Genomic DNA, 26,168 nt, shown 5'->3' on the forward strand with positions numbered 1-26,168 from the left:
GAAAGACCGACCACGGATGAAAGGTACCATGAACAGCCCATCCATTGGGCTAAAAGTAAACTTGAGATCATCTTTTCTAAATCAAAAACAAAATGAAAACTAAGACAAGTTATTCCATTGATTTTTTATTTTCAATTTATTTTATATCTTTCATGATATTCACATCAAGAGATTTATATTAAACCTACTAAAATCAACAAAATGTAAAACAACATACCTTTAATTAACACATAGACAACACATTACTTACAGACACACCCATTATACACGAACCATTTTATTTAATGTCCTCTCAGTAATTTTGATTACTGTAACTGTTACAGCCTGTACAGTCTAAACCATTGTACCAATATTGATGTAAACCCTATTCAAAATATACTGGTTAGATAATGGATTAAATCTGATTTTTTAAAAAAAAATTTTGTGTTTCTGTTGTAAAGAGTTTCATATTTCCTGTATTAAATCTTTCAACATTATTAATTGACTGATTAATAAAAACTGAATATCATTAAGTCATCTGATAACCTCCATTCTTAAAGTCAAAGATTGCAGAAAATAATAATTATCAACTTTCCTTTCACATTTCTATAAGAAAAAGAACATTGATATAAACTAAGCTTTAATTCTTTCCAGACTTAACACAGAGTTACCTATTAATATGAAAATAAAAAATCTATGTTGGACCGTGACAAAATAAGACAGTATATAGACAAATACATACACAAAAATGTACCAGAACAACATTAATTAAATCATAAAAATTCACAGTCAAAAACTCCAATGTTCCCTTTCAAAACAACGATTCATTACAGAGAATCCTGATAATTGAAACCCAATGCCTATTCGTTGGTCGATTCTTAAGAAATGAAAATTTTGCTGATTATAATGATTCTGAACAAACACCATTAGTCAATTTTATATCCCTTAGACGGAACGCAAATAAACTGATTAAGAAAAATAAATGTCCTAGTTGAATGGCAGTGTTTGAGTCTGTTATATTGCACTCTTACTATTGACGTCATTCAGAGAATCCTTAAAATCATATATCTGTAGTTTCTAAAACAGGAATTTAAATACTTTAACAATATTTCTTCCAACTGATATTTCATTACGCAATACATAAAATATCAATGCAAGTATATCACAAACAATTACATATGCTGTACCGGTATTTAAAAACAAATAGGATATCGTGTTTTATCATTATGGATCACACTGCGATTTTATATAATTACAAATATCATATATTTTAACATACATACCAATCCCTACAAGCTTATAAGATTATCAACTTTACTTAATCGCAGTAAGAAATGTTTTTGTAAACAGAGAAACACAATAATTTGAGGTTTCAATAATCCAGAAAGTTTGTGTTTTGCCTGCTTATAGTGCAGAGGTGAAACTCCTATCACTGTGATAACTACCTATACCCACAAAAAAAAAAAAAAAAAAATGAAATATGACAAAAAATATTGTGTGCAGTCTATGTAATCCCTACATTCTGAACCTAAACACAAAACCATAAAAAAAAATTACTGAAGCACCATGGCTTCCACAGAACCTCTATTTTACTGCTTTCAGACTCAAAAATCCTTTCAAAGAGGGTAACATTTGTACACAGTATCTATCAATTCACACCCTCTCTTTCACCCTTCTAAAAGACAGCTCACAGTAACTTTACATACTTCAAAAATATTATCTTAAACAAATATTAAATCAATTTTGTTGATTCTAAGAAAGGACATTTTTGTGTCATATGCAGATTTTCAAATTTATTTTTCCAGACAACTTACAGTGATCAAATCAGCTGGGCATCAATATTATATTCCATACCTTATACTAAAATAATTACAAGACATTTTCCTCTCTCTGTTTTTATAGATGGTATTTCCTAAACATCTGTTACTAACCCAAATTAAAATAAATGAAATGTCCATGAACCAATTTGCTTTTATGCATCTAAAGATCTGTCCACAACTAACTTTATCAGAATAATACCAAGAAATGCCTGCTCCTATGTCATCAATTACCGTAACTGTTGTCTTACCGACAGCTGCAGATCACTTGACATAATTATTCAATAGAAAAGAAAAGAAACATCATTTCATTGCGAGATCTTACAAAATTACTTTGCACAGATTTTGTATGGATTGTTTGTTTTAAATTTCAACATACCTTTGCTAACTGTTGGAATGTCTAGGGCACTTGCATCACTGAACTTTTTTTTACATTTTTTTTACAAAAACTACCAAATGAAAATGGATGTTGGATTCCACTTTACTGTTGCTACTTTTCATAACTCTGAGCTGCAATATGGAAAAGTATCTAAATTTTATAGCTTGAATCAATATTCAAACTCTATGTGTAACACATCAGCTGCTGACTGGAACTTTGTTGAATACCAAGTCCACTTATTCGTTTCAGGTTCAACAAAGCCTCCAACTCAATCAGTCAAATTATACGCTCATTCATCATCCATATCCTACACTCTTGCATAACATTTTGATGTCTTCTTCAAATACAAATCCTTCTTCTTATTTGAATAGGAAGCTGAAACAAAAGTTAAAATTTCAATAAAGATAGAAGTAAAATAAAAAACCTTAGAAGTAAGAATTCAATACTTAATAGTCTATCTTCTTACTGGTCTAGCAAAATCTATAATTTTATAACACAATTGAACTTTGTCAACTGACATTGAAAACTTAAAAAATTCATTTGTTTTCTGTGTAGGATATAGAAGTTTGAATCACACATGATCAAATACTTTTGATCTAATTACTTCACATGCCTATATATATATCTTTGTTTGAAAATTCATTTTTTCATGTATTTGTCAGCCTACAAACAAGAGTATGACACTACAGCACAATAATGTGATTACCTGTATGGATATCCCTGGTATTTTGATCTAAATACAGACAGCAGTAAACTGAAGAAGAAAACTACACAGCCAAGTCCTACCACTGCTAAAACTGAAACGACAAATAAAAACATGTCTGAAAAAGTGCAATTCAAGTTCTGGAATTTTAATATAAACCTGTCAAATCTTACTTTATAATACCATAATATCATGGTGTTTTCTTTCAGAATCAGACAAGTAAGAGATGGCAGGAACACTTGTATGACTTGTCAAATCTTACTTTATAATACAATAATATCAAGGTGATTTTTACTTTCAGAATCAGACACATTAGAAATGACAGGGACACTTGTATGGCTAGTCAAATCTAACTTTATAACACCATAATATCAAGGTGGGTTTTTTCCAGAATCAGACACATTAGAAATGACAGGGACACTTGTACGGCTAGTCAAATCCTATTTTTTAACACCATAATATCAAGGTGGTTTTTTTCAGAATCAGACATGTTAGAGATGGCAGGGACACTTGAATGACTAGTCAAATCTTACCTTATAATACTGTGATATCAAGGTGGTTTTTTACTTTCAGAATCTGACACGTTAGAGATGGCAGGGACACTTGTATGGCTAGTCATATGTTACTTTATAATACCGTGATATCAAGGTGGGTTTTTTTCAGAATCAGACACGTTAGAGATGACAGGGACACTTGTACGGCTAGTCAAATCTTACTTTATAATACCATGATATCAAGGTGGTTTTTTACTTTCAGAATCTGACACGTTAGAGATGGCAGGGACACTTGTATGGCTAGTCATATCTTACTTTATCATATCATAATATATATCAGAGCCTGAGACAAGTGAGTGTTTGTGTGTGCCTGTGCTGGTGGGGATACTGTATAGTTGTTTAAATACAGTAAAACATATCAACCACAACAGCCTTGGAGTGTATGGTCTTCAATTTTTATTAGGTGTTCGTCAACGAGTTTCGCCCTCCTGGGCTTCATCAGGACTAACCTTTAATGTTTTCATGCCCCTAAGGTACTTAAAAATGTCGCTCCCTAAAAAAATAAGTACAATGCTGATTTGGACGTAATACAATTGCGCGTTTAGTTAATCTGTAGTACTATTGATTTCAACTGTTACAAAGTTTGTTTCCTCTCTATGAATATACAAAAGGTATCAGATAACAATCAGATAATATTTCCATCACGTTAACTAGTACTCAATATTCCATCACAGTTATAAAGTGTTCATATTACTCAATATTTGCATAACGGTTCATTAGTTTTTGGCAGTGTCCGAAAGTAAATGTTCATCCAAACATATGACAGACATTGAATCTGATACATAATTGTAATTCCTGTAGTCCAATGTATTTCCAACAACATTCTCGGATGTGTTGGGCATAGATCCTGGTGTTATTGAGGTATCGTCGCTCAAAGCGAGGTCCTCCTTAAGCAGTTCTATCGCCTGATCCATAACTGGTCTTGGTTTCTTCGGTGGTCCCCCGGCGATTAGTTGTCACCCCAGTCTTACCCGGAACGTAGCACGTTCTAATTGATCTCTAGTGAGACCTCCAAATGGTCTCTCAGTTGACGGTGCTACAGCCTGTTCCCTTGTCCTATATTTGATGACTTCTGGTTCTATCTTATACATAGGACGTTCTTTTTTCAGGTGTCTGGTATAATTGCAATTTCTTCCGTAAGATCTTTTGCAAATCTTACACCTGTCCCAGGTTTTGCTTGAAGAGTGGCTAACATTCTTAAGATATTTAATGATGCATTTGACTTCTCGCAAATAATTCATGGAATCCTGGTTTGTATTGAGGGATGTTGTCAGGCGGTGGTTAGTATTGTGTACGTCAGTAGGAACACCCCATCCAACTAGCATGTACGGTGTTGGCTCTACCATCTGAACTCTATAGTTGTTTAGATGCAAGAGGTTTGTGATTGGTGGCACTGTCTGGCAGTACATGGGGCGAGTGTTATGATAGGAAGGAGAGGAGGAGAACTTCAGAAGAGAAATATTTGAAGAGACAGGCTTGGCACTGATATTGTGTCTGAAGTTCAATGTTTTCTGTTTGTGTGTGCAAATGGGTGGTTGGGCTAGAGGGCACTCAGTAGTGGTTTTCCTTAAGTGATCTCGGGGATTGGGTGGTTTGGAGAGGCCATCGGTAGAAGTAAATTTATCAGGAAACATATCAGTGCTCATATGGGTGGGTGAGGGAGTGACCACTTACCTGGATGCTATACATCAGCTGTATTTTAGCCTCGTATCATAAAGGTATACTCACTTCGCTTCTTTCCTGAGTCGCCTTTGACTAAGTTAGCCTCGTTAAGCATAACAAAACCTCCAACAACAGCAGCATCTGATTTTGTGAGTTAAGGTTTCACCCAAGGTCACACCATGGTCATTCCAAGGTCAAACCCATGGATGTTCAACTTGACAGGAAATTCATGATCTGATAAAGTTACATGCACATGCTTTTTCTTACACCAAGAAAAAAAATACAAGAATTTCATTTTTGGATTCAACAATAAATAATCCAAAACAAACAACATTCTAAACTGACCTTGACACAGTATATCTGTGACATTAAACTGATAAAAAGTAGTCCATCATTGGTAACATTGACAGACTTCAAAAAAAACATCCTGTCATTATGTATTTTTTTAGCACCAAATACAAATGAACAGATAAAATAACTGTATGCACCAACAAATTGATCACAAAATGAAGGACATGTCTAGTTTCAGATTACCATCAAACAAAGCATGCAACTTTATACCATATCAGTAAACAAAACATGAAATATTCATCAGCGCAATCACAAAAACCAGTCTCCATATGCATGATCACAAAATGAAAGACATGTCTAGTTTCATATTACCATCAAACAAAGCATGCAACTTTACACCACATCAGTAAACACATCACACATGAAAAATTCATCAGAGCAATCACAAAAGCCAGTCCTCATACCAATGCTTTCTGGTTAATGCATATACAAATTTCCAGGACACTAATTCATTATTTAGGTTAGTATAGGACCAGAAAATGTAAATATTGAAAGTCAAACCAGGGAGTGAGTAGAGGCGTGTGTATGACAGAGGAAGCTTGACAACTCTACAGATACCTACAGATGATGTTATAACACTGTACCAGTAATATACACTATCATCCTACAGATAATGTTATAACACTGTACCAGTAATATACACTATCACCCTACAGATAATGTTATAACACTGTACCAGTAATATACACTATCACCCTACAGATAATGTTACAACACTGTACCAGTAATATACACTATCATCCTACAGATAATGTTACAGCACTGTACCAGTAATATACACTATCACCCTACAGATAATGTTATAACACTGTACCAGTAATATACACTATCACCCTACAGATAATGTTATAACACTTTACCAGTAATATACACTATCATCCTACAGATAATGTTACAGCACTGTACCAGTAATATACACTATCACCCTACAGATAATGTTATAACACTGTACCAGTAATATACACTACCACCCTACAGATAATGTTACAGCACTGTACCAGTAATATACACTATCACCCTACAGATAACTATTGATGACAAAATAAATATGCTTTATTGTCAAGCTTCCTGTCTAACACAGGACAGAAGTGTCCCTTAAAAAAGAAATAACCAAAAGAAAAAATAAGCTGTTTAACACTAAAGATACTGATTCCTAGCAGTATAAGTGACTCCAGTATGGTTTGTTTTAACAGGTCAGGATGGAACTGAAACGGATAAGCAGAATGTAGTGAAACACAGCAACAGAAAACAGTGAAGCAACAAGGAAAGCAACAAAAAATAATTGTAAGATAAACTAAAACAACAACATAGAAATACATGTATTATATATAAGCAAGCAACATGATTAACATACAGATATTAGACACTAACAAATGAATCATACCTCTACAGCACCAGGTGTGTTAATATACAGCACAGAGATATTACTGTTACTAAATAGCACTCAGAGATACATTATTCGTGTATGAAACACTCAAACATTTAGATATTGTTAATATCTTAATGATGAGAAATTATACTTTATACTTGGCTGAAAGAAATACTATTGGTAATAAATGTATGTTAAGATACATTACACTATAACCACTAACGAGCTTTACATTTTCAACTATTGATGATGATGTAGACATTTGAAGTGTTTCTCATTTACTCCCAAACAAAAAAATTGTTATCTCCCGTCAACAACAATTACGGGTAATTTTCTATACACAGTGACATGGTTACAGGTGATAGACACACCTTCACTCTATATAGGTATAACACTGGCTGTAAGGATACTTAATAAAAACACGATGTAGGTCTCAGCAACAAACTGTCCTTGGCTACTACCATGAATGTAGTTCTGGAAATGATAACAAACAAAATGCAAGCACAATCACCACCAAATCACCAGTATAACATTCACCACTTGGTTAGTTTAATTTCTTGTTCTTCCAAATTTTTTTTAAAAAAAAAACATATATATCTTTATCTTTATGTATGTGTGTGTATATATATATAAATACCTAAAAATCTTGTAGACATTCAAAAACCCCTGCTTCAACAGTAAGATATCTTGAAACTGACTGTAAGTGTATGCTAAACTAGAATTGTCACCTGCTTATTTGTAATTATTTAAGAATAAGTAGGTTCATAAAAGTCAAGAAAGAAAGTACTAGTAGCAGCATCAGTACTTCCAAAAAAGACCACATGGTATTCAGAAGTGAGAGAAAGGTCTGAACATCCCCTGTGACAGTGTTCATTTCCTATGTTTGCCAGGAAATCACATGACCAAAAGCGATGTTCTTACCTATACTCAAAAATGGCAACCAACGATGATATTGAAGCAGCGAGGCCGGTTCACAAAGGTAAGACTTCTGTTTAAAAGGGTTCATTTCAGCAAGATATAGAACATTTCTGTGTGTTTTGATGTTTAACTGGTTATCAAACTATCTATACTATCTAAAAACTCAGATAAACAAACAGTAAATATCACCATTTTCAAGAGATTAGTGTCTGTTTATACAAGTATTTAGAAAAAGTAATGAGAGTTGAATAGTCATTTAAACATCAACACATACAAGATACTGTTCTGATAACATTGGCTATGTCTTGGTAATACAGACACTTTTAAGGTGAAACCTTATCTTTGTGATCTGGCCTCACAACTTCATTTTCTTCTTTGGTAACCATTTTGTGTGTTTGTGGAAACATCACTTTCAGTCATGTGTTTCTCTTCCATGATATATGTAATAGAATAGAAGTTCTTATAACATAACCAGCAGAAGATTTGAGTGTGATGTTTCGATGACGACATGGTCACCTTCATCAGTGAAAAAAAAAAGAGATACATGTAAGTTGTGGAAGAATTAGCAATTTAAACAAAACTTTAAAAACCATAGCACTTCTAGAATTCAAATGAGTACTTAATCAATGTACATGTTCTGATAATATATACCCAAAATATAAATCATAGGAGGAGGTAAGCAGAAGTTGAACTTCAAGGAAAAGACCAACAGAGAGACTAACACTTATGATGATATCTTTAGAAGGGATAGGAATAAAATGATAAAAATATTACAATACTGATTTTTTCAAAGAAGTACCTGGGATTTTTTTTTTTCATTCTAGGATTATCAGTAATATATAATTCATTTCAAGAAATCAGTTGATTATCATAAAATTATGTCATTTATTAATCATTATCACAAAATCTAAAATCTATACATATTCTGATACATTCATGTATTTTTCTTAAAATAAACTTAAGCAAAACATTTACCACTTTCTTTAATTCATCCTCAACCATTCAATTAGTTTCCATTACCATGATAAAAAGAGCTGGTAATCCTTGAAGTAACTGTACAATTAATCTGTAGACCAGACTCTTGATATTGAAAGACTGAGACAAATCCTATACTGTATAATTACTGATATGTCTTCTTGATATATCACCACTCTGCTGTAGTACAGGGGGAAAAATATCCAAAAGAAAATACATGACATTTAATAAACTCTGATTATGATTATCCTACAGGTGACAGGATTACACTTCAATGTACTGGAAATTTCACAGAGTTAAAGAATTAGCAATCCATCTACACAGTTTACTTACAAACTCATCAATAAGAAAACCATACCATCTGAAGTTTATATAAAATAAAAATCAGTCCACAATACCATCTACATTCCCTACTGATACAAACTCTTGTGTTGATTTAGGTGACTACAGTACTTTCAAGGATTACCAGCAAGAATGAATTGACTTAAAAGAAAAAAGAAAATAATTAAAATGGTACATACAATCTGTCCAGTGTGTGGGTTTTTGTGCATGACAGGTGGTCCCCTGATGTGGTTCCACATCTGCCCTGATGTCATCGCGAAGATGATACACTGGAAAACAAAGGGATTTTTAACAGCTATTTCTTTATTCATTATGTGATATAGAAAATGACTCTTGAAAAAGAAAGGACAATACAGTGAATTATCTCCCTTAGATTGCCACCAGACCATAACATGTACGGTAAATCTCAGATCAGTTCAGCGTGTAGTTCCAACACAAAAACAAGAGGCCTAGCGACCTTGACGGTCACCTGAGATGCACAATATTGAAAATAAAAGTTAAAAGATAGTTATCAAGTGTCATGAAACAGAAAATGTGACATCGAATATAGTAAGTCAGTGTCAATACATGCATACCATCAAAACTGCCATCCTATACTGGTAATTGTTATAAAGTTATTTCCAGTGGGAAATAACCAACGTTATGTTCAAAAATTCAAATTTTCTATGAAAACTACAGCAAAGTCTGCTTTACACTTACTAGGGCCCCAATCCCCCAAAAGGTTCTGTTGTATAGGAACTCCAGGTTGTTTCTTTTGAGGTACAGTAGTCCACCAATCAGGGATAACAGCAAGGCTAATGCGAGAGTGCCAGAATAGTTTGGAGGTCGGAACACTCGGATCTGTCAACCAAGATAGATAACAACAATATACTATCAGATAAGTTACTTCACTGAACACATCTGTAAGGAAGCAAATTAAATTTTAGTAAATTCAAGCACCTGTTTGCGATTTACACTGAGAAATCCCAACAGATAGGAATTTTTAAAGTCAATCATGTGACTTTTAACTTCAATACTTTAAACCCTCATGGGATTTCTCTGTCTATCACACAAAGATATGGTATTCTTTTCATCTGAACCCAATTCCATATGACTGACATCACTAACATAATTTAAACATCACCATGCAGAAAGTGCCAACTGTAAGAAACTATACCCCAATACTTTTATCAATGGTATAAAGTCATAAACACAGGCCTCACTTTTCAAGACATAATACCTGATATGCTATATCTTATTAAACAAGGTATTACATCTATCTAAAAGTCTGATGAACAAGTCTGTATATCAAGTTAGCAAGTCAAAACACAATTTTATGCATGGTTTCTCAAATAATTTAAATAAAATGAAACAAGAAAACAAACTCTTTTATGTCCAGGTAAGTTAGACATGCCTCTCTGGTAGACTTTCCTAGCCCTACAGCACTAAGTATGATCTCCTGCAACAAAAGTATTAATAATGATCTGTCAAATTCTGACATGGTCAAGGTGAAAGATGAACCTACAATACCTGGATGTCTGTTCTTTCTCCAACCCACTTTGCAATCTGCTCAGCTGCAAATCCAACCCTAGATATTGGAGAAATATGTATTCATATTATTGAACAGGCGAGGAAAAATGATTTAATTTATGATAATTTTTTTTTTCACATGAATTAGGTAAATTAGATTACATAGAGAATACTGTAATTTAAAACTTTATTGCACAACATCTGAAAAAGCAGAAAGAGATATGTGGATATATATATTTAAAATAAAAGGATGGTTTACATATTTATGTTCAATTTCATTATTCAGTAATATGTAGTACTCCACTAAAAAAGAATAAAGCATGCATAAGCTACATTGTCATTAAAGTGAACACAACAAGAGACAGTTGGAAGTTGAAATTAAAGACCAGGAAGTAGCTAGAAATCAAATAATTTAACCAAAACATATAGCAACAACTCCATATCTATTCCTTACCTGTCTAGTTAGCACATCAATTCTATTAGTGTATTGTATACACAAATCACATCAGGTTTTTGTTACAGGTATCAAGATACGAAAATTAAACCATATGTGTTAGATCCTCGTGTGACCAAGAATACTGGACAATGTATTCTAATGTCCAGTGTCAGGGTAGTTAATCCACCCTAGGCAATGGTCAAGCAGTCCAGTTCTGACTGGAGGTGATTGATGGACATGTCACAATGTATCACCATAGATCTCATACAGAGTGAACTGGGTACTTGTGTGAAAGGTAAGCATATTTGTTTTTTTATCACTTTAACACATTACATTGATACTTGTCATTTTTAACTTAGAAGACATGTACAAGCTGACTGTTCATTCTCTTACACACATTTGAAACATCCTATAAAATTCAGATTACAATAAACAGATTTGTAATCACCACAAATTTTATCACCTCATTTACTTTATCAGATCTAACATTTTTTCAGTACCTTTGGTTTTTTAACAAAATTCCTAATAAAAATTTCAGAAACTGTTTTATAGATCTGCTCACATTAACAATCTAGAGCAGAAATATTTCAAATAGTGTTTGTGCTAAAGGTCTAAAATCAAGAAGAAATAGACAAAAAGTACAACTTGGAATTTCTAAGTGTCGTCTTCTCTGGCAAAGGATGTCAAATATTTGCCCTAAAAAACCATAACAGTAGTACCTGTGGATGTCCATGGTGTCACTTTTCTTTGGTTTACCCTTGGCTGGGAAATGCATGAAGACTGGAGCAGTATTCAGCTTCAGCTACAAAATCAATTTAGTAAATTCTGTATCACAAATATTTGTCAGGATTATTTTAGCTGGTTTTTCAGTTTTTTGAAGTGGTTTAACTAGTGACCCATCCTTAAAACCCATGGCTTCAATCCTGTTTACGATGTCTATACTCGTGAAATACATTGAAGACAAAACTAAAGGCTATGTATTTCTTGTTGATGATAAGATTTAACTCTTCATTTGATAGTCATTATTACCAGTGATATAGTCATTTCATACAAGATGTAAGTGACTGCACAACATAATGGTTGGTTTTAATTATTGAAATGGTCACTATGACCTTCCAAATTGACCATAACAAATAAAGAGTATGAAAACCTTAGGATTTGAAGATTCTTCCTTTCCAATTCAACCAACACAGTCATATCTGTGTGGAGATCGTTGCCTCAGGCTTCAGATCTGTGATCACTGGTATTCTGGATTTACTCAATTACAGAGCTATAAGGAACTGTTAATTTCCAATATATATGTTTATATAAAATTATATTTCCCAATTTTGTTTATGTTGTTGGTTGGATCATATAATTAATCCATATTTATTTTGATATCAACACTCTACAGTCTACCACGTAATGATATCTTACAATTCTGAAAAAGATGATGTATTTCCTTAACAAGGTGTGTGTAACAATTGAATGCCTGAGGTAATTCATCACACCAGGAAGTGGTGTGGTCCAACTGTACCCTCAGGTATAACACATGTATATAGTCCACAGGCTCAACTGATGAATATCATGTACTTACAAAGAATCAATACTTTAAAAGTTTACATAGACTTTTTGTCGTGGTATCCCCTTAAAAATTTCTTTTAGGGTTTTCTATAAGAAACAAGAACTTTTTTTTTCTTTGAAGAAAATAATTGATGTTGATATCATGTCATTCTCCTCTTTTCAAAAGATAAATAGGTACCAGTATAAGTGATAGATTTAATGATAATATTGGTGCCTGTAGGACAGCAGAAAGGAAATCTAAAAAGTCTACTAATACCATTTATTTAGTGCAGGATATTTTTATTACTAGAAATATTTTATTTCAATTTATTTTAAATATTTCCTTTTGCAAAATGTAAAACTTTGATGGAGTATTTTCGATGGTGAACCAAACACAAGCAAGACTCAATCTAGGTGAATATCACTGTATTTCTTTTTAACATGATGTATTGGGTAGTAAAATTTTGCTTATGTTTTCAAGATAAATATCTGGAATAACATTAGGTGTCATCACAAGTAAAACATGATTTTGAAAAAAAATTCACAGAGAGAGGCAACTTACACTGGCAAAAACATCAGCTCCTTCATCGTAATCAACCATGGTGAAGAAAAGACGATTAGAGTACTGTTGTGAGTAGCGCCATGAGTTTGCTAAAATAGTAAACTCATCATTGGCTTGTCTACAAAACAAAGAAATATGTGATAGTAGAAAGTTATTTACAATGATACATATGAGGACTAAGTATCTGTAGATCCTAAATCAGATAACAACGAAAGTCCATTCATTGGCCAATTCTGGGGATTAATCCTAAATAGGACAATGGTGTCCTCTGTGTCATAATAACAAAGAGGACATCAATAAGGACTATCAACATTCAATCATGATCCTATGAACTCAGTTGACGAATTCATGTTTTCACTCCTTGGGTCAATCATCGAATATAAATAAATAATCAACTCAAAATGTTCAGCCATTTAATAAGGGAACATGTATTTTGATTGCTCATTGAATTCATTCAAAACTATCTCGAAAATATATAGATATTCAAATTATAAGTTTACACAAAACGTTTTGGTCAATTGAACCCATTATGAATTAGTAGCACTCACCTGCACACAGAGCATTGTCGCTGAGCCTGTAGAGCTGTCAGCATCACAATCACGGAGTAGTTCTTCGGGGCAGCTTTCACATATTGCTTGAACTTCTCGCCATTAAGACGTATGATAGACTTCTTGTTGTTCCAGTCACTCAGCTGCTGCACCTTCTCACCGACTGTGTCCACCTAGAATTGAAGAGTTGAAGAGTTCAATAAAAACGTCATACACCGCATGCTGTTAGAACTCATCCGAAAATCACAGAATACACTTCATTTTTACCAATATAACTGATCCAATACCATTTCAATATCACCATACTGGAGACAGTTATAAGGTGTTACATATTGTGAGAGTAGTATACTCGGAGCACACCAACAATTAACCCACATCACTATCCTACCCTACAAAATATACAATGTACCTGACCAGAGACACCCATTCTAAACCACGATCATAATTCCTACCAACCACACACAATCAAAGACACCCATCCCACACCAATATCATACCCTACCAACCAACCACAACCAAAGACACTCATCCAACACCAATATCATACACTACCAACCAACCACAAACAAAGACACTCATCCAACACCAATATCATACACTACCAACTACACACAACCAAAGACACCCATCCCACACCAATATCATACCCTACCAACTACACACAACCAAAGACACTCATCCAACACCAATATCATACCCTACCAACTACACACAACCAAAGACACCCATCCCACACCAATATCATACCCTACCAACCAAACACAACCAAAGACACTCATCCAACACCAATATCATACACTACCAACCAACCACAACCAAAGACACTCATCCAACACCAATATCATACACTACCAACTACACACAACCAAAGACACCCATCCCACACCAATATCATACCCTACCAACTACACACAACCAAAGACACTCATCCAACAACAATATCATACCCTACCAACTCCACACAACCAAAGACACCCATCCCACAACAATATCATACCCTACCAACCAAACACAACCAAAGACACCCATCCCACAACAATATCATACCCTCCCAACCACACACAACCAAAGACACTCATCCAACAATATCATACCCTACCAACTCCACACAACCAAAGACACCCATCCCACAACAATATCATACCCTACCAACTACACACGACCAAAGACACCCATCCAACACCAATATCATACCCTACCAACTACACACGACCAAAGACACCCATCCCACAACAATATCATACCCTACCAACTACACACAAACCAATCCAACACATATACCATCCCATCCCACAACAATATCATACCCTACCAACCAACACACAACCAAAGACACCCATCCAACCACAACAATATCCAACACCATATCATACACTACCAACTACACCATACCCTACCAACTACACACAACCAAAGACACCCATCCAACACCAATATCATACCCTACCAACTACACACGACCAAAGACACCCATCCCACAACAATATCATACCCTACCAACCACACACAACCAAAGACACTGATCCAACAACAATATCATACCCTACCAACTCCACACAACCAAAGACACCCATCCAACAACAATATCATACCCTACCAACTACACACGACCAAAGACACCCATCCCAGAACAATATCATACCCTCCCAACCACACACGACCAAAGACACCCATCCAACAACAATATCATACCCTCCCAACCACACACAACCAGAGACACCATTTCACACCAATATCATACCCTACCAACCACACACAACCAAAGACACCCATCCCACAACAATATCATACCCTCCCAACCACACACTACCAGAGACACCCATTTCACACCACTATTCTACCCTACAAACCTTACTGAACCTGAGACACAAGAGATTACACACTCACAAGGTTTGATTCCACAAATGGACATTAAAAAATAGGAGGTTACCTGCCCAACCATTCAGGGTTTCCCTGGTTCTCTGGTTTCACACCACTATTAGTTAAAATAGCTTGTTTCACAATTGTTGTCAAGGTAATCACGTTTATATAGACACTGAGCTGCACAGAATCCCTGCCCCTCCAGAGGCAGACAGACAATCTGTACTAAGATACCCAGAACCCTCATCCCTGCAAAAGCAGAGAGCCACACTGTACTGAGCTACACAGAGCCCCCAATCTTCCAGAGACAGATAATCAGTCTGTACTACGTTACACAAAACTTACACCCTCCAGTGACAATATAGTCATTCAGTTCTGATCTATATGGATTTCCCACCCCTCCAGAGGTAGACAGCCACTCTGTACAAAGCTGTACAGAACTCTTCACTTTCCGAAGGCAGTAACATGTGAGTCTCCAAGAACCCCTACCCTCTTGAAGCAGACAGCCATAACACTGAGCTAAACAGCACCCCCAACTCTCCAGAGGCAGACAACCACTCTGTTCTAATCTACCCAGAAGCCCTACCCTCAGGAGACAGACAGTCACTCTGCGCGGAGCTACACAAACCCCAACCCTTCAGAGGCAGAGACATTCTGTACCATTCTACACAGAACCCCCATTCCTCCAGAGGCAGACAGACACTCATACTGTGCAACACACAACTCCCTATCCTCTTGAGGTAGAATTGAGACATCTACTTTATTCTGAACTCAAGGCACTCTGGACTGAACTAATAGAACCTCCAACCCTCAAGAGGCAGAAAGTCACTCTTTACTGATCTAACCAGAGCTACTCTATACTTGTGCAACACACAACCCCCAACTTTTGTACTCAGGGCACCCAATGTCCTGAGACAGGCAGACAGCCACTCAATGCTCTCTCTGGACTGAACTACACAGAACCTCCAACCCTTCAGAGGCAGAAAGTCATTCTTTACTGATCTAATCAGAGCCCCTACTCTCAATCATCCATAGGTAGAATCGAGACAGCCACTTTGTTCTGAACTACACAGGACCCCCAATGTCTTGAGACAGGCAGCCACTCAAGGCACCCAGGACTGAACTACACAGAACCCCATATCCTCCAGAGGCAGACTGTTAATCTAAGCATTCTTTACTAAACTCCACAGAATCAATGACCAGCTCCCATACCCAAGTTGTCCACTGAGAGATAGCTGCTCTCAGCTATACACCATATCAGGACAGATAAGGAAATTAATGGGCATCAGTAAAAGTTACTTTTATTTTACAAAAGTACACATCTAAATTCATCATAAGGATATATATTTATATGGCTATACACATATGTTGTTGAATACATTAATGCTTTGTTTGAAACAATACATAATATAAACAAACTTATGTGGCACAGTTTTTGAGCAGTACATTTCAAACTTCAATTCATGATTTGAGTTATAAGATTTCACAAATCTATTTTATCTTTACACCTCTTGTACCAGAAAGAAGATTATACATAGGGTATAAGCCTGGCCTGTGTTAAATTGCTCTAAGTCCTTACATAACACACAGCTAGTTTCCTGTTTCAAGGGAAATAGACCAGGAAACTGAAATTCTGTAATAACCCATAAATATACAATTTAAAAAAGTTGACCATTTTAAAAACGAGGTACCAATATTTATATATATGATACTTCATTTTATTTATTCTCAAAATCAATCATTAACGGGATGGATCATTATTTTCAAGGATATTTTCTACCTTTAGGATTGAACGATTTCCTTTATTTCCATTAAAACTTCCTGTTATGAATACAGAAGTGCATGTGCATAACCTTTGTTGTAGCTGGGGAGCACATATCTAATCCCCATTGAGTTGTTGTATGAGGTACTAACAGTGCTGCTATATACCTAACACACCTTTCCAATTAAATCTATCTTTATACCTCTACACTCTCTAGCTTTCATTGTAATTAGTATGGCCATTTCCACACTCCTAGGGAAATAATACAATTGTGCTGTTGTGGTATTGTAATCAGATGGGTCTTCTTCTGTAACAGGAGAGATCATTAAATATCTTCAGCAGGATTGACTACATACCAAAGAGTCACTTTCTCTGTAGGGAGGGATTTACCCGTGAGCTAGAATATACAGAGACTGACGAGAAACCTAAGTCTCATCAAACTGCCTCCACATCACCTTGGTGTTTCACAAAGGAGACACAGGAGAAACACTTTCTCAAGCTCAAAACTCATCACAGACATTCAGTGTCCCTTGGAAATCACAAAAGATATACTAGTTTCGAATGAATTATCAGCAGGTGTAAAATTGAGAATGTATACTCCAGTGTAAATTTTATGTAAATCGTACATGATTTAAATTTCATTCAAATAACCATATGACACCAAGTTATTTAAATATCTAGTAACCAATACAGTTGGAGTGCAGATTTTATAAGAACTTTTCCATCCAAATCAGCTACAGGGAGAAAAGGTATACTGAGGTACGTACAGCCTGCTATTTCTGTAATACATATTGCATGCATGCACTTTGTAAATGTTTAAAAAGGCATCAAACTACCTATATAAAGTAAGCTAATTTCAGCATATGAGTGGTAAATGCTGAACATGTAACTGTAAATAAGATTGCACTTGGAATGCTTGTTTTTAGTAAGGAAACATCAAAAATTTATCCCTGGTACATGTATTAATGTTTACAATATATCAAACACTTAAAGTAGGAAACCTCATTCACATAATGGCTTTGCTTCTTTACTTCTCTTCAAACATCAATACCACAACACTGGAAAACTTTGTTTGTTTCATCAATATTTTCTTATGTTTTCAATTATTATTTTCAGTAATAGTAACATATAATATCAACAGTGAACACTCAGAACATCTTAGACGTTTCAGTCTGCAAACATTGATCAGTCCATGTTTTAAGGAGAGATATCTACAAAACTGACTTAGTATTATGTAGGTATATATAGTAAACAAACACTGATCTGACTCAGTATTATGTAGGGATATATAGTAAACAAACATTGATCTGACTCAGTATTATGTAGGGATATGTAGTAAAAACAAACATTGATCTGACTCAGTATTATGTAGGGATATGTAGTAAACAAACATTGATCTGACTCAGTATTATGTAGGGTTATGTAGTAAACAAACATTGATCTGACTCAGTATTATGTAGGGATATGAAGTAAACAAACATTGATCTGACTCAGTATTATGTAGGGATATGTAGTAAAAACAAACATTGATCTGACTCAGTATTATGTAGGGTTATGTAGTAAACAAACACTGATCTGACTCAGTATTATGTAGGGATATGTAGTAAACAAACATTGATCTGACTCAGTATTATGTAGGGTTATGTAGTAAACAAACATTGATCTGACTCAGTATTATGTAGGGATATGTAGTAAAAACAAACATTGATCTGACTCAGTATTATGTAGGGATATGTAGTAAACAAACATTGATCTGACTCAGTATTATGTAGGGATATGTAGTAAAAACAAACATTGATCTGACTCAGTATTATGTAGGGTATGTAGTAAACAAACATTGATCTGACTCAGTATCATGTAGGAATATGTAGTAAAAACAAACATTGATCTGACTCAGTATTATGTAGGGATATGTAGTAAACAAACATTGATCTGACTCAGTATTATGTAGGGATATGTAGTAAAAACAAGCATTGATCTGACTCAGTATTATGTAGGGTATGTAGTAAACAAACATTGATCTGACTCAGTATTATGTAGGAATATGTAGTAAACAAACATTGATCTGACTCAGTATTATGTAGGGATATGGAGTAAACAAACATTGATCTGACTCAGTATTATGTAGGAATATCTCACACATTTTGGAGGAATGAAGAGAAAGAACTATATGTTACAGAAATTGTGAAGATATTGATTTCTCTTTAAGAATTGATGATCATCCATAATGAGTTGCACATATGTGCCTAGGTGGATTAGGTACATATATAACCCACAGGAATACCAAAGATGTTTTATCATTTTACACTACCAAGTACCATGTAAATCTTCCATTTTTCCAAAATAAATAGGCATATGACAGTAAAAAAAAAATGATCTAAGCTTTTTTTCACTATTTACTTCTTTTTAATTACAACACCAACACGGTTACATATCCCAACAAATAATAAATGCTTATATTTTTCACATATATAAACAGAAGCAAGGTCAAGTGGGAGTTGGATGGATTGAAAATTTTCAAGGAAGGCCAAAACAGAACAAGGCTTTCATGTATATCGACACAGGAAATCATAAACAATAACAACCCCCATTTCCTGGTAAGGACTGTATGGCTAACACTGTGTTCTGTATAGCGGTAGATAACAGCTTTACAGTGGATATAATATCCTAACAGGAACTATGGTGCAGTTTAAGATAACACATTTAATGACTAGCCCAGTCACAAAGTCATTAGCACTAGAGGCTAATCATACAATACCTGGTAATATCTGTTGTGGTAATACTAGTCCAATTATACCTCGTTCACTAGACATGTACATACCAGTGTTGGGGAATGTTTAACATCAAACAATACCGTAGTTAGTCTAATAAATAATTAATACAATCATTGCTGTATTATGTCTGGCCTTTTTACACTCTAATACGTGTACTGGTAGTATGTCTACCCATAATCTGTATACAACATGGTATTCATTTCTCTTGCAATAAGTCCAACAACTTTGAATGTGTTTAAACTAGTGTATTCTCATTGAAAATAATATTAATGTTTTGGTCTTTCTTCTGCCTTAACCATCATTCTAGTTCCAACTTACAAATGGTAATAAATTAACATATATCAATATCTTTATAATAATAATTTATTCTCATTCCGTGAACATGTTTGATCTGATTATCCAATTTATGTCCAATGTAAGTTATTTCCCCCATCCTAAAGATATGGTTTCAATCCTTATGTGATTATTGATTAGCGACAATCAGCAGAGAAACAAACCCACTTTATCAGAAACATACTCAATTACCACAATCGGGAAATGAACTACCATCAAACTCATAGTGGTAATAAATATACAAAATGTGATGTATGTTGGGACACAGATAGTCTTCCTGCAAAAATTACAATACCCGCCACTAAAACAAGTTTATGTTAAGAAACAAAAGACCCAATGGGCCTACATTGCTCACCTGGTATTCAGTGTTACGCAAAAGTACAATAGGTATTAATATCACAAATATATTGACAAATACATATTTGACATTCAAAGCTGGCACATCCAATGGAGTTTAACCAAATTTCCAACAGCTTCTTGAACTCAGTTCTAAACAGTGCTTTAGGAGCAGGATTATAGGTAAATGTCATTTCTTTTTTTCTTGAAATTTGTTGGGCTTTGAGCTAGAAACCCTTTTTCAGCAAAATATCATGTTTCCGTGCCTTTTGGTTAGTCAGAAGAAGTTATTTAAAGGTTTAAACAAATTTGACCAGTGATCTTGAATTAGGGTCATCATTTCTTTTTGAAAACTTTGTTAGACTTCATCCTAGGAACATATTACCCAAATATCATGCTTTAGCACATTTTGGTTAGACAAAAGAAGTTGTTTACAGGTTTTAACAATTTTGTCCCCTTGCAAATTCACAAACTATGTTGGCATCATCCTAGGAGCCTTTCACCAAAATACCATGCTTCTGTGCCTTTTGGTGAGTCAGAAGATGTTGTTTGATGTTTAAACAAATTTGTCAACTGTGACCTTGAAAAAGGGTCAAGGTCATTTCTTATTGCAAACTTTGTCAGGCTTTTTCCAGCAACCTATCAGCAAAATATCAGGATATTTGGTCTGCTGATTATTGAGTTGTTTAAAAGGAAATGTTGACAAATAACAGACAAAAGACAGATGATGGACAGATGATAGACAGACAACAGACGCAGTGCCATGACATAAGCTCACTTCGCCCATCGAGCCAGGTGAGCTTAAGAAATTGGAATAACAAAGCAAAAACTTTTTGTAAGTGAAATCAAAAAGTTATTCTCAACCTATGCATTAATATTTCTACCACCAATGTCACAAGAATAATAAATTTACTATACATTGCATTTTAATACAATAACATGGTATCACACTGGGGTTACTTTGTTATAAAGCAGACATGCATACATCTAAGCTAAAAAAAATGGTAAGAATATCAATCACAACAGCATCAGAAAAAATAAACATTCAATGGTACCCTAAAACAAATTCCTATAGGCTATACCTGGTATCTTTAAGCTACTTCCATCTCCATAACACAAAAACAGGATATTCAACCAATATTTAAAATACAACTATTTGATGCTTGAAGCATAAATATTGGAAGATTTCTCTGGTTGTGAAGACAGTTGGTCTAGCCAACCGAAACATGTCAACGAATAAATCTAAGCTATGGAATCCCTGGTGTTGATGCTCCATCCTATATCTTCTTGTTATTACCTATCGTCTACGGAGTTCTACTAGAATACTCCAGTATTCACCTAGGATTCCTCTATCGATACATCTACCAACCAGTACCATCCACAGGACGTTGGATTCATCTACTGATACATCTACCAACCAGTACCATCCACAGGACGTTGGATTCATCTACTGATACATCTACCAACCAGTACCACCCACAGGACATTGAATTCATCTAGTGATAAGTCTACCAACCAGTACCACCCACAGGACGTTGGATTCATCTACTGATACATCTACCAACCAGTACCACCCACAGGACGTTGAATTCATCTACCAATAAGTCTACCAACCAGTACCACCCACAGGACGTTGAATTCATCTACCGTTAAGTCTAGTGACCAGGATGTTGGATTCATCTACTGATAAGTCTACCAACCAGTACCACCCACAGGATGTTGAATACATCTACCGAAAAGTCTACCAACCAGTACCACCCAAAGGATGTTGGATTCATCTACCGATACATCTACCAACCAGTACCACCCACAGGATGTTGGATTCATCTACTGATAAATCTACCAACCAGTACCACCCACAGGATGTTGGATTCATCTACTGATAAATCTACCAACCAGTACCACCCACAGGATGTTGGATACATCTACTGATAAGTCTACCAACCAGTACCACCCACAGGATGTTGGATACATCTACTGATAAGTCTACCAACCAGTACCACCCACAGGATGTTGGATTCATCTACTGATAAGTCTACCAACCAGTACCACCCACAGGATGTTGGATTCATCTACTGATAAGTCTACCAACCAGTACCACCCACAGGATGTTGGATTCATCGACTGATAAGTCTACCAACCAGTACCACCCAAAGGACGTTGGATTCATCTACTGATAAGTCTACCAACCAGTACCACCCAAAGGACGTTGAATTCATCTACTGATAAGTCTACCAACCAGTACCACCCACAGGATGTTGGATTCATCTACTGATAAGTCTACCAACCAGTACCACCCACAGGACATTGGACTCCTCCACCTATTTGTACTTTTATTTCTATTTTGTTCAATGTGGTTGAAGTAAATCATTTTATAGAAATAAAGCAAAAGTTGCTTGACTTTTGTTAAGAGTAGCTGGAGGTAAAGTATTAAAGGCCTAGGAAATATAGTAAAAAAAGTATGAGGGCAAAAGAAAATGATTTATATTCTATAGTTGGGTATGACAACAAATTTAAATAACTTTTTTAATACACCTAATTTGTTGTCCTTTATAGTCCTGATACTCACTTTCATCAAAATTCAATTATTTGAATAATACTATATAAAATTCCACATTGCAGGCTGGAGTGATTGATGACATAATATCATTATCCTTTATTACATAATATAGGATGAGTTTTTTTGTGTATTTTTGTGTGTTCTTAAACTGAGTGGAAAACGGGTCTTAGTGATGAAGTTGTTAAGGCATTTTTATACAGGTGAAGTGACTTTGGTGAAATTTGTTATAAATGGTTGACAGTACTTTTAAGTGTTAAAATAGTTACAATAACATTGGAAAAATATATAAAGGCTTCAAACATGTACATGTTTCATTAAAAAGACATTATTGAAAAAACAGTAGCAATTTTTATGAATAAAAAGTAAAACTCAAATTTTTATATTTTAAAAAGAAAAGTAATGTTCAGTAAATAATAATGTATATAGAAAATAGATGCAAGATGTAAAAAGGTAGTAAATATGTTTTCAGTCCATGATGTGAAAATTAACTTGCGGACTACTGGTATGTAATTGTATCACTTCATACCTCACCAAAATTAAAGAGTGCATTTTAAATTCAGGAAATTTAATTCTTTCAATGAAACACCAAAGCTTTGAATTATATCATTTCCATTTATTCCCACAATTATATAAAACCATAATATATACCACAATCAACCCAGCAATTTAAACCATAATCTCCAATTAATCTAATGGAAAACCTGTCAAGAGGATGAATATTCACAGATCAGTATAGCTTAGAAGATTCAATGGTATTTGAACAACATAAAAAGAGCGGAGTTCAATTTTAAAACTGCAATGGTCATAATAAAGTACATTTCTACAGAATTTTTCTAAAAATAGCCAAAATTCCTTTAAACATAGTTTTTCAATTTTTCATCCCAAGTCAATTGCATTTATTTGGTCATGAAACATCTATAAAATGCAGAAATGAAATTTATTTACACATGGAAATTACCAGAAACAGATGTAGAACTTCCTAACCTATATGGCTTTTGTTTCAATAGTACGTGAAGATATTAAGTAGCTATAATTTAAGTAAACATTGTTTAGTAAAAAAATATTTTCCTTGTCATGAATTATGAAATTTTTAACAGATTGCAAATTTCAATCTCTGTTAGTTTTAGAACCAAAATCCAGACTCCAATTGGTGTTTCATGGCCCAGTTTGTGCATTATACACAAATTTGTGTTTTTCCTTGACTTGACAATGTTGCAATGGTTATTTGGATATGTCAAAAATATTATTTCCAATTGCCTCACATTGTAAACAAATTTCTTAAAGAAATTGTCACTGTCACTCAAATACTGGGCCATTAAGCAAACATAGGTGTGTCCAACCTGGCAAAGCTACAGTACTATATACTTGGCACATTAGCTTCCGATCCCTTAAGAATAATTTTTCACTAGTTTTGCTATGTTGATGAACTGCAACCAAACAATTACATGAATGAATTGAAATGTGTTCATACTTTAAGATTTATTAAAAAATTGACAAGTGAAAGACCAGGATTTTTCTAAAAAAATATCCACACATACCATCTCAAATTCGCTCACCTGAAATAATTGAAATGTGTATCTGACATATGACTGCGCTTCCATTTGGGATGACATCACTAAATCACAGAGATGTTTTGGGTTAGCTTGGTGCAACCCAGAAGTACACATGCATTAAAAAAAATTGTCATTTAAATGGTAATGACTTTCGGATGAAATTAAGAATAAAAATACTTTTTATGGTGCAAAAGTGGTGGATATCTGTGTTTAGGTGTGTACCATTTCTAAAGGGCTAGTTTCAAGTTTTTATTGTTTGATCCTTTTTTCTCAAATGTGCCATATTTTTTGGTAAAATTTTTTATAACACAATCTATTCAATTAAAGTTGATTTTTCATCTTTCTGTCTACAACTCGCTATTTGAATAAAATTGGGAATGAGTTGTCAAAAGTGATGAATTATAAATCATCATTTTTTTCAAAATGAGATGTAGAAGTTTGGACTTTCGTAGCCAAAAAATTGTGAAAAGGAGTGGCCTATTGTTCATGGTCGATTTTTATTCACATGACAGACAACAAGCATTTGAAAATGAATTGATAGGTTATTTCAATATATCTAGGTGGATGTTTGACACGTAAAAATGTGTATTCAGGAAAAATACACAAATGCCAATGGAATATATATTCATAATATTTTACGGTAAATGGTTTAAATCACATTTTTTTTTATTCTTTCTGAAAGCGTTACATGTTACAACAACAAAAATATCCGAATACAAGGTAACGAAAGTCAATAGATTACGTGATACGACTCGACAAAATGGTCGTTCCGAAATACATAACGATCCGGAACCGATGTCCACACGATACGTTGTAACTTCTCTCTGACAATATCGGTTTCGTAAGTCTAGATGTAGAGCGTTTTAACAGAAAGCGAGGACTAGTTCAGCAAAAGCAGGACACATTTTAGCATCTTCATGTTTAAAGTTTTAGGTTCAAGACAAAATGGAATATACGTAGAAAAGTCACCGAAGAAGGAACTTCTATACCGGTGATATGGCATTGCCACATTTACAACTCACCGGTGACTAGATAATCGGTCGCGAACATGAAAATGCATCGCCACATGTTTGCACACGTATATTCGATAATCAGGAAATATGTGTTTGTTAAAAACAATACCTCTTTTTTCTTTAGGGCCGACTCACAAACGCAAATGAAGGCAAATATGGAAACGGCAAACAGCAGATGCTTCATGTTGGCAGCCATTATTTCAGACGTGTATATAACAATCCCTTTGATTGGTTAATTCTGCGGAGGACCAATGAGCGATTCGTTAACAAAAAGTCTACATCGAAGGTGTTTCGTTCGGCACTGCTTCAGGATCTTCTTTAGAATCGAACC

The 26,168-nt window shown here is 34.6% G+C and overlaps 1 protein-coding gene across 1 annotated transcript; it reads right to left on the reverse strand.

Moving 5' to 3' along the window:
* Positions 1-153: 153 nt before the first annotated feature.
* On the reverse strand, positions 154-26,033 carry LOC132560229 (tumor suppressor candidate 3-like). The gene is made up of 11 exons (XM_060224890.1): positions 25,947-26,033; positions 13,647-13,819; positions 13,099-13,216; positions 11,714-11,796; positions 10,559-10,616; positions 9,749-9,889; positions 9,229-9,318; positions 7,225-7,288; positions 5,161-5,235; positions 2,882-2,972; positions 154-2,550 (listed from the first exon to the last, which is right to left on the reverse strand). Exons 1-11 carry the CDS (start codon positions 26,031-26,033, stop codon positions 2,535-2,537), a joined length of 996 nt encoding a protein of 331 aa, XP_060080873.1. The 3' UTR covers positions 154-2,534.
* Positions 26,034-26,168: the final 135 nt, after the last annotated feature.

This window comes from Ylistrum balloti, unplaced genomic scaffold (genome assembly GCF_031769215.1).
Source record: "Ylistrum balloti isolate Yb309-2 unplaced genomic scaffold, AGI_CSIRO_Ybal_v1 Utg371040, whole genome shotgun sequence".
Lineage (NCBI taxonomy): Eukaryota > Metazoa > Mollusca > Bivalvia > Pectinida > Pectinidae > Ylistrum > Ylistrum balloti.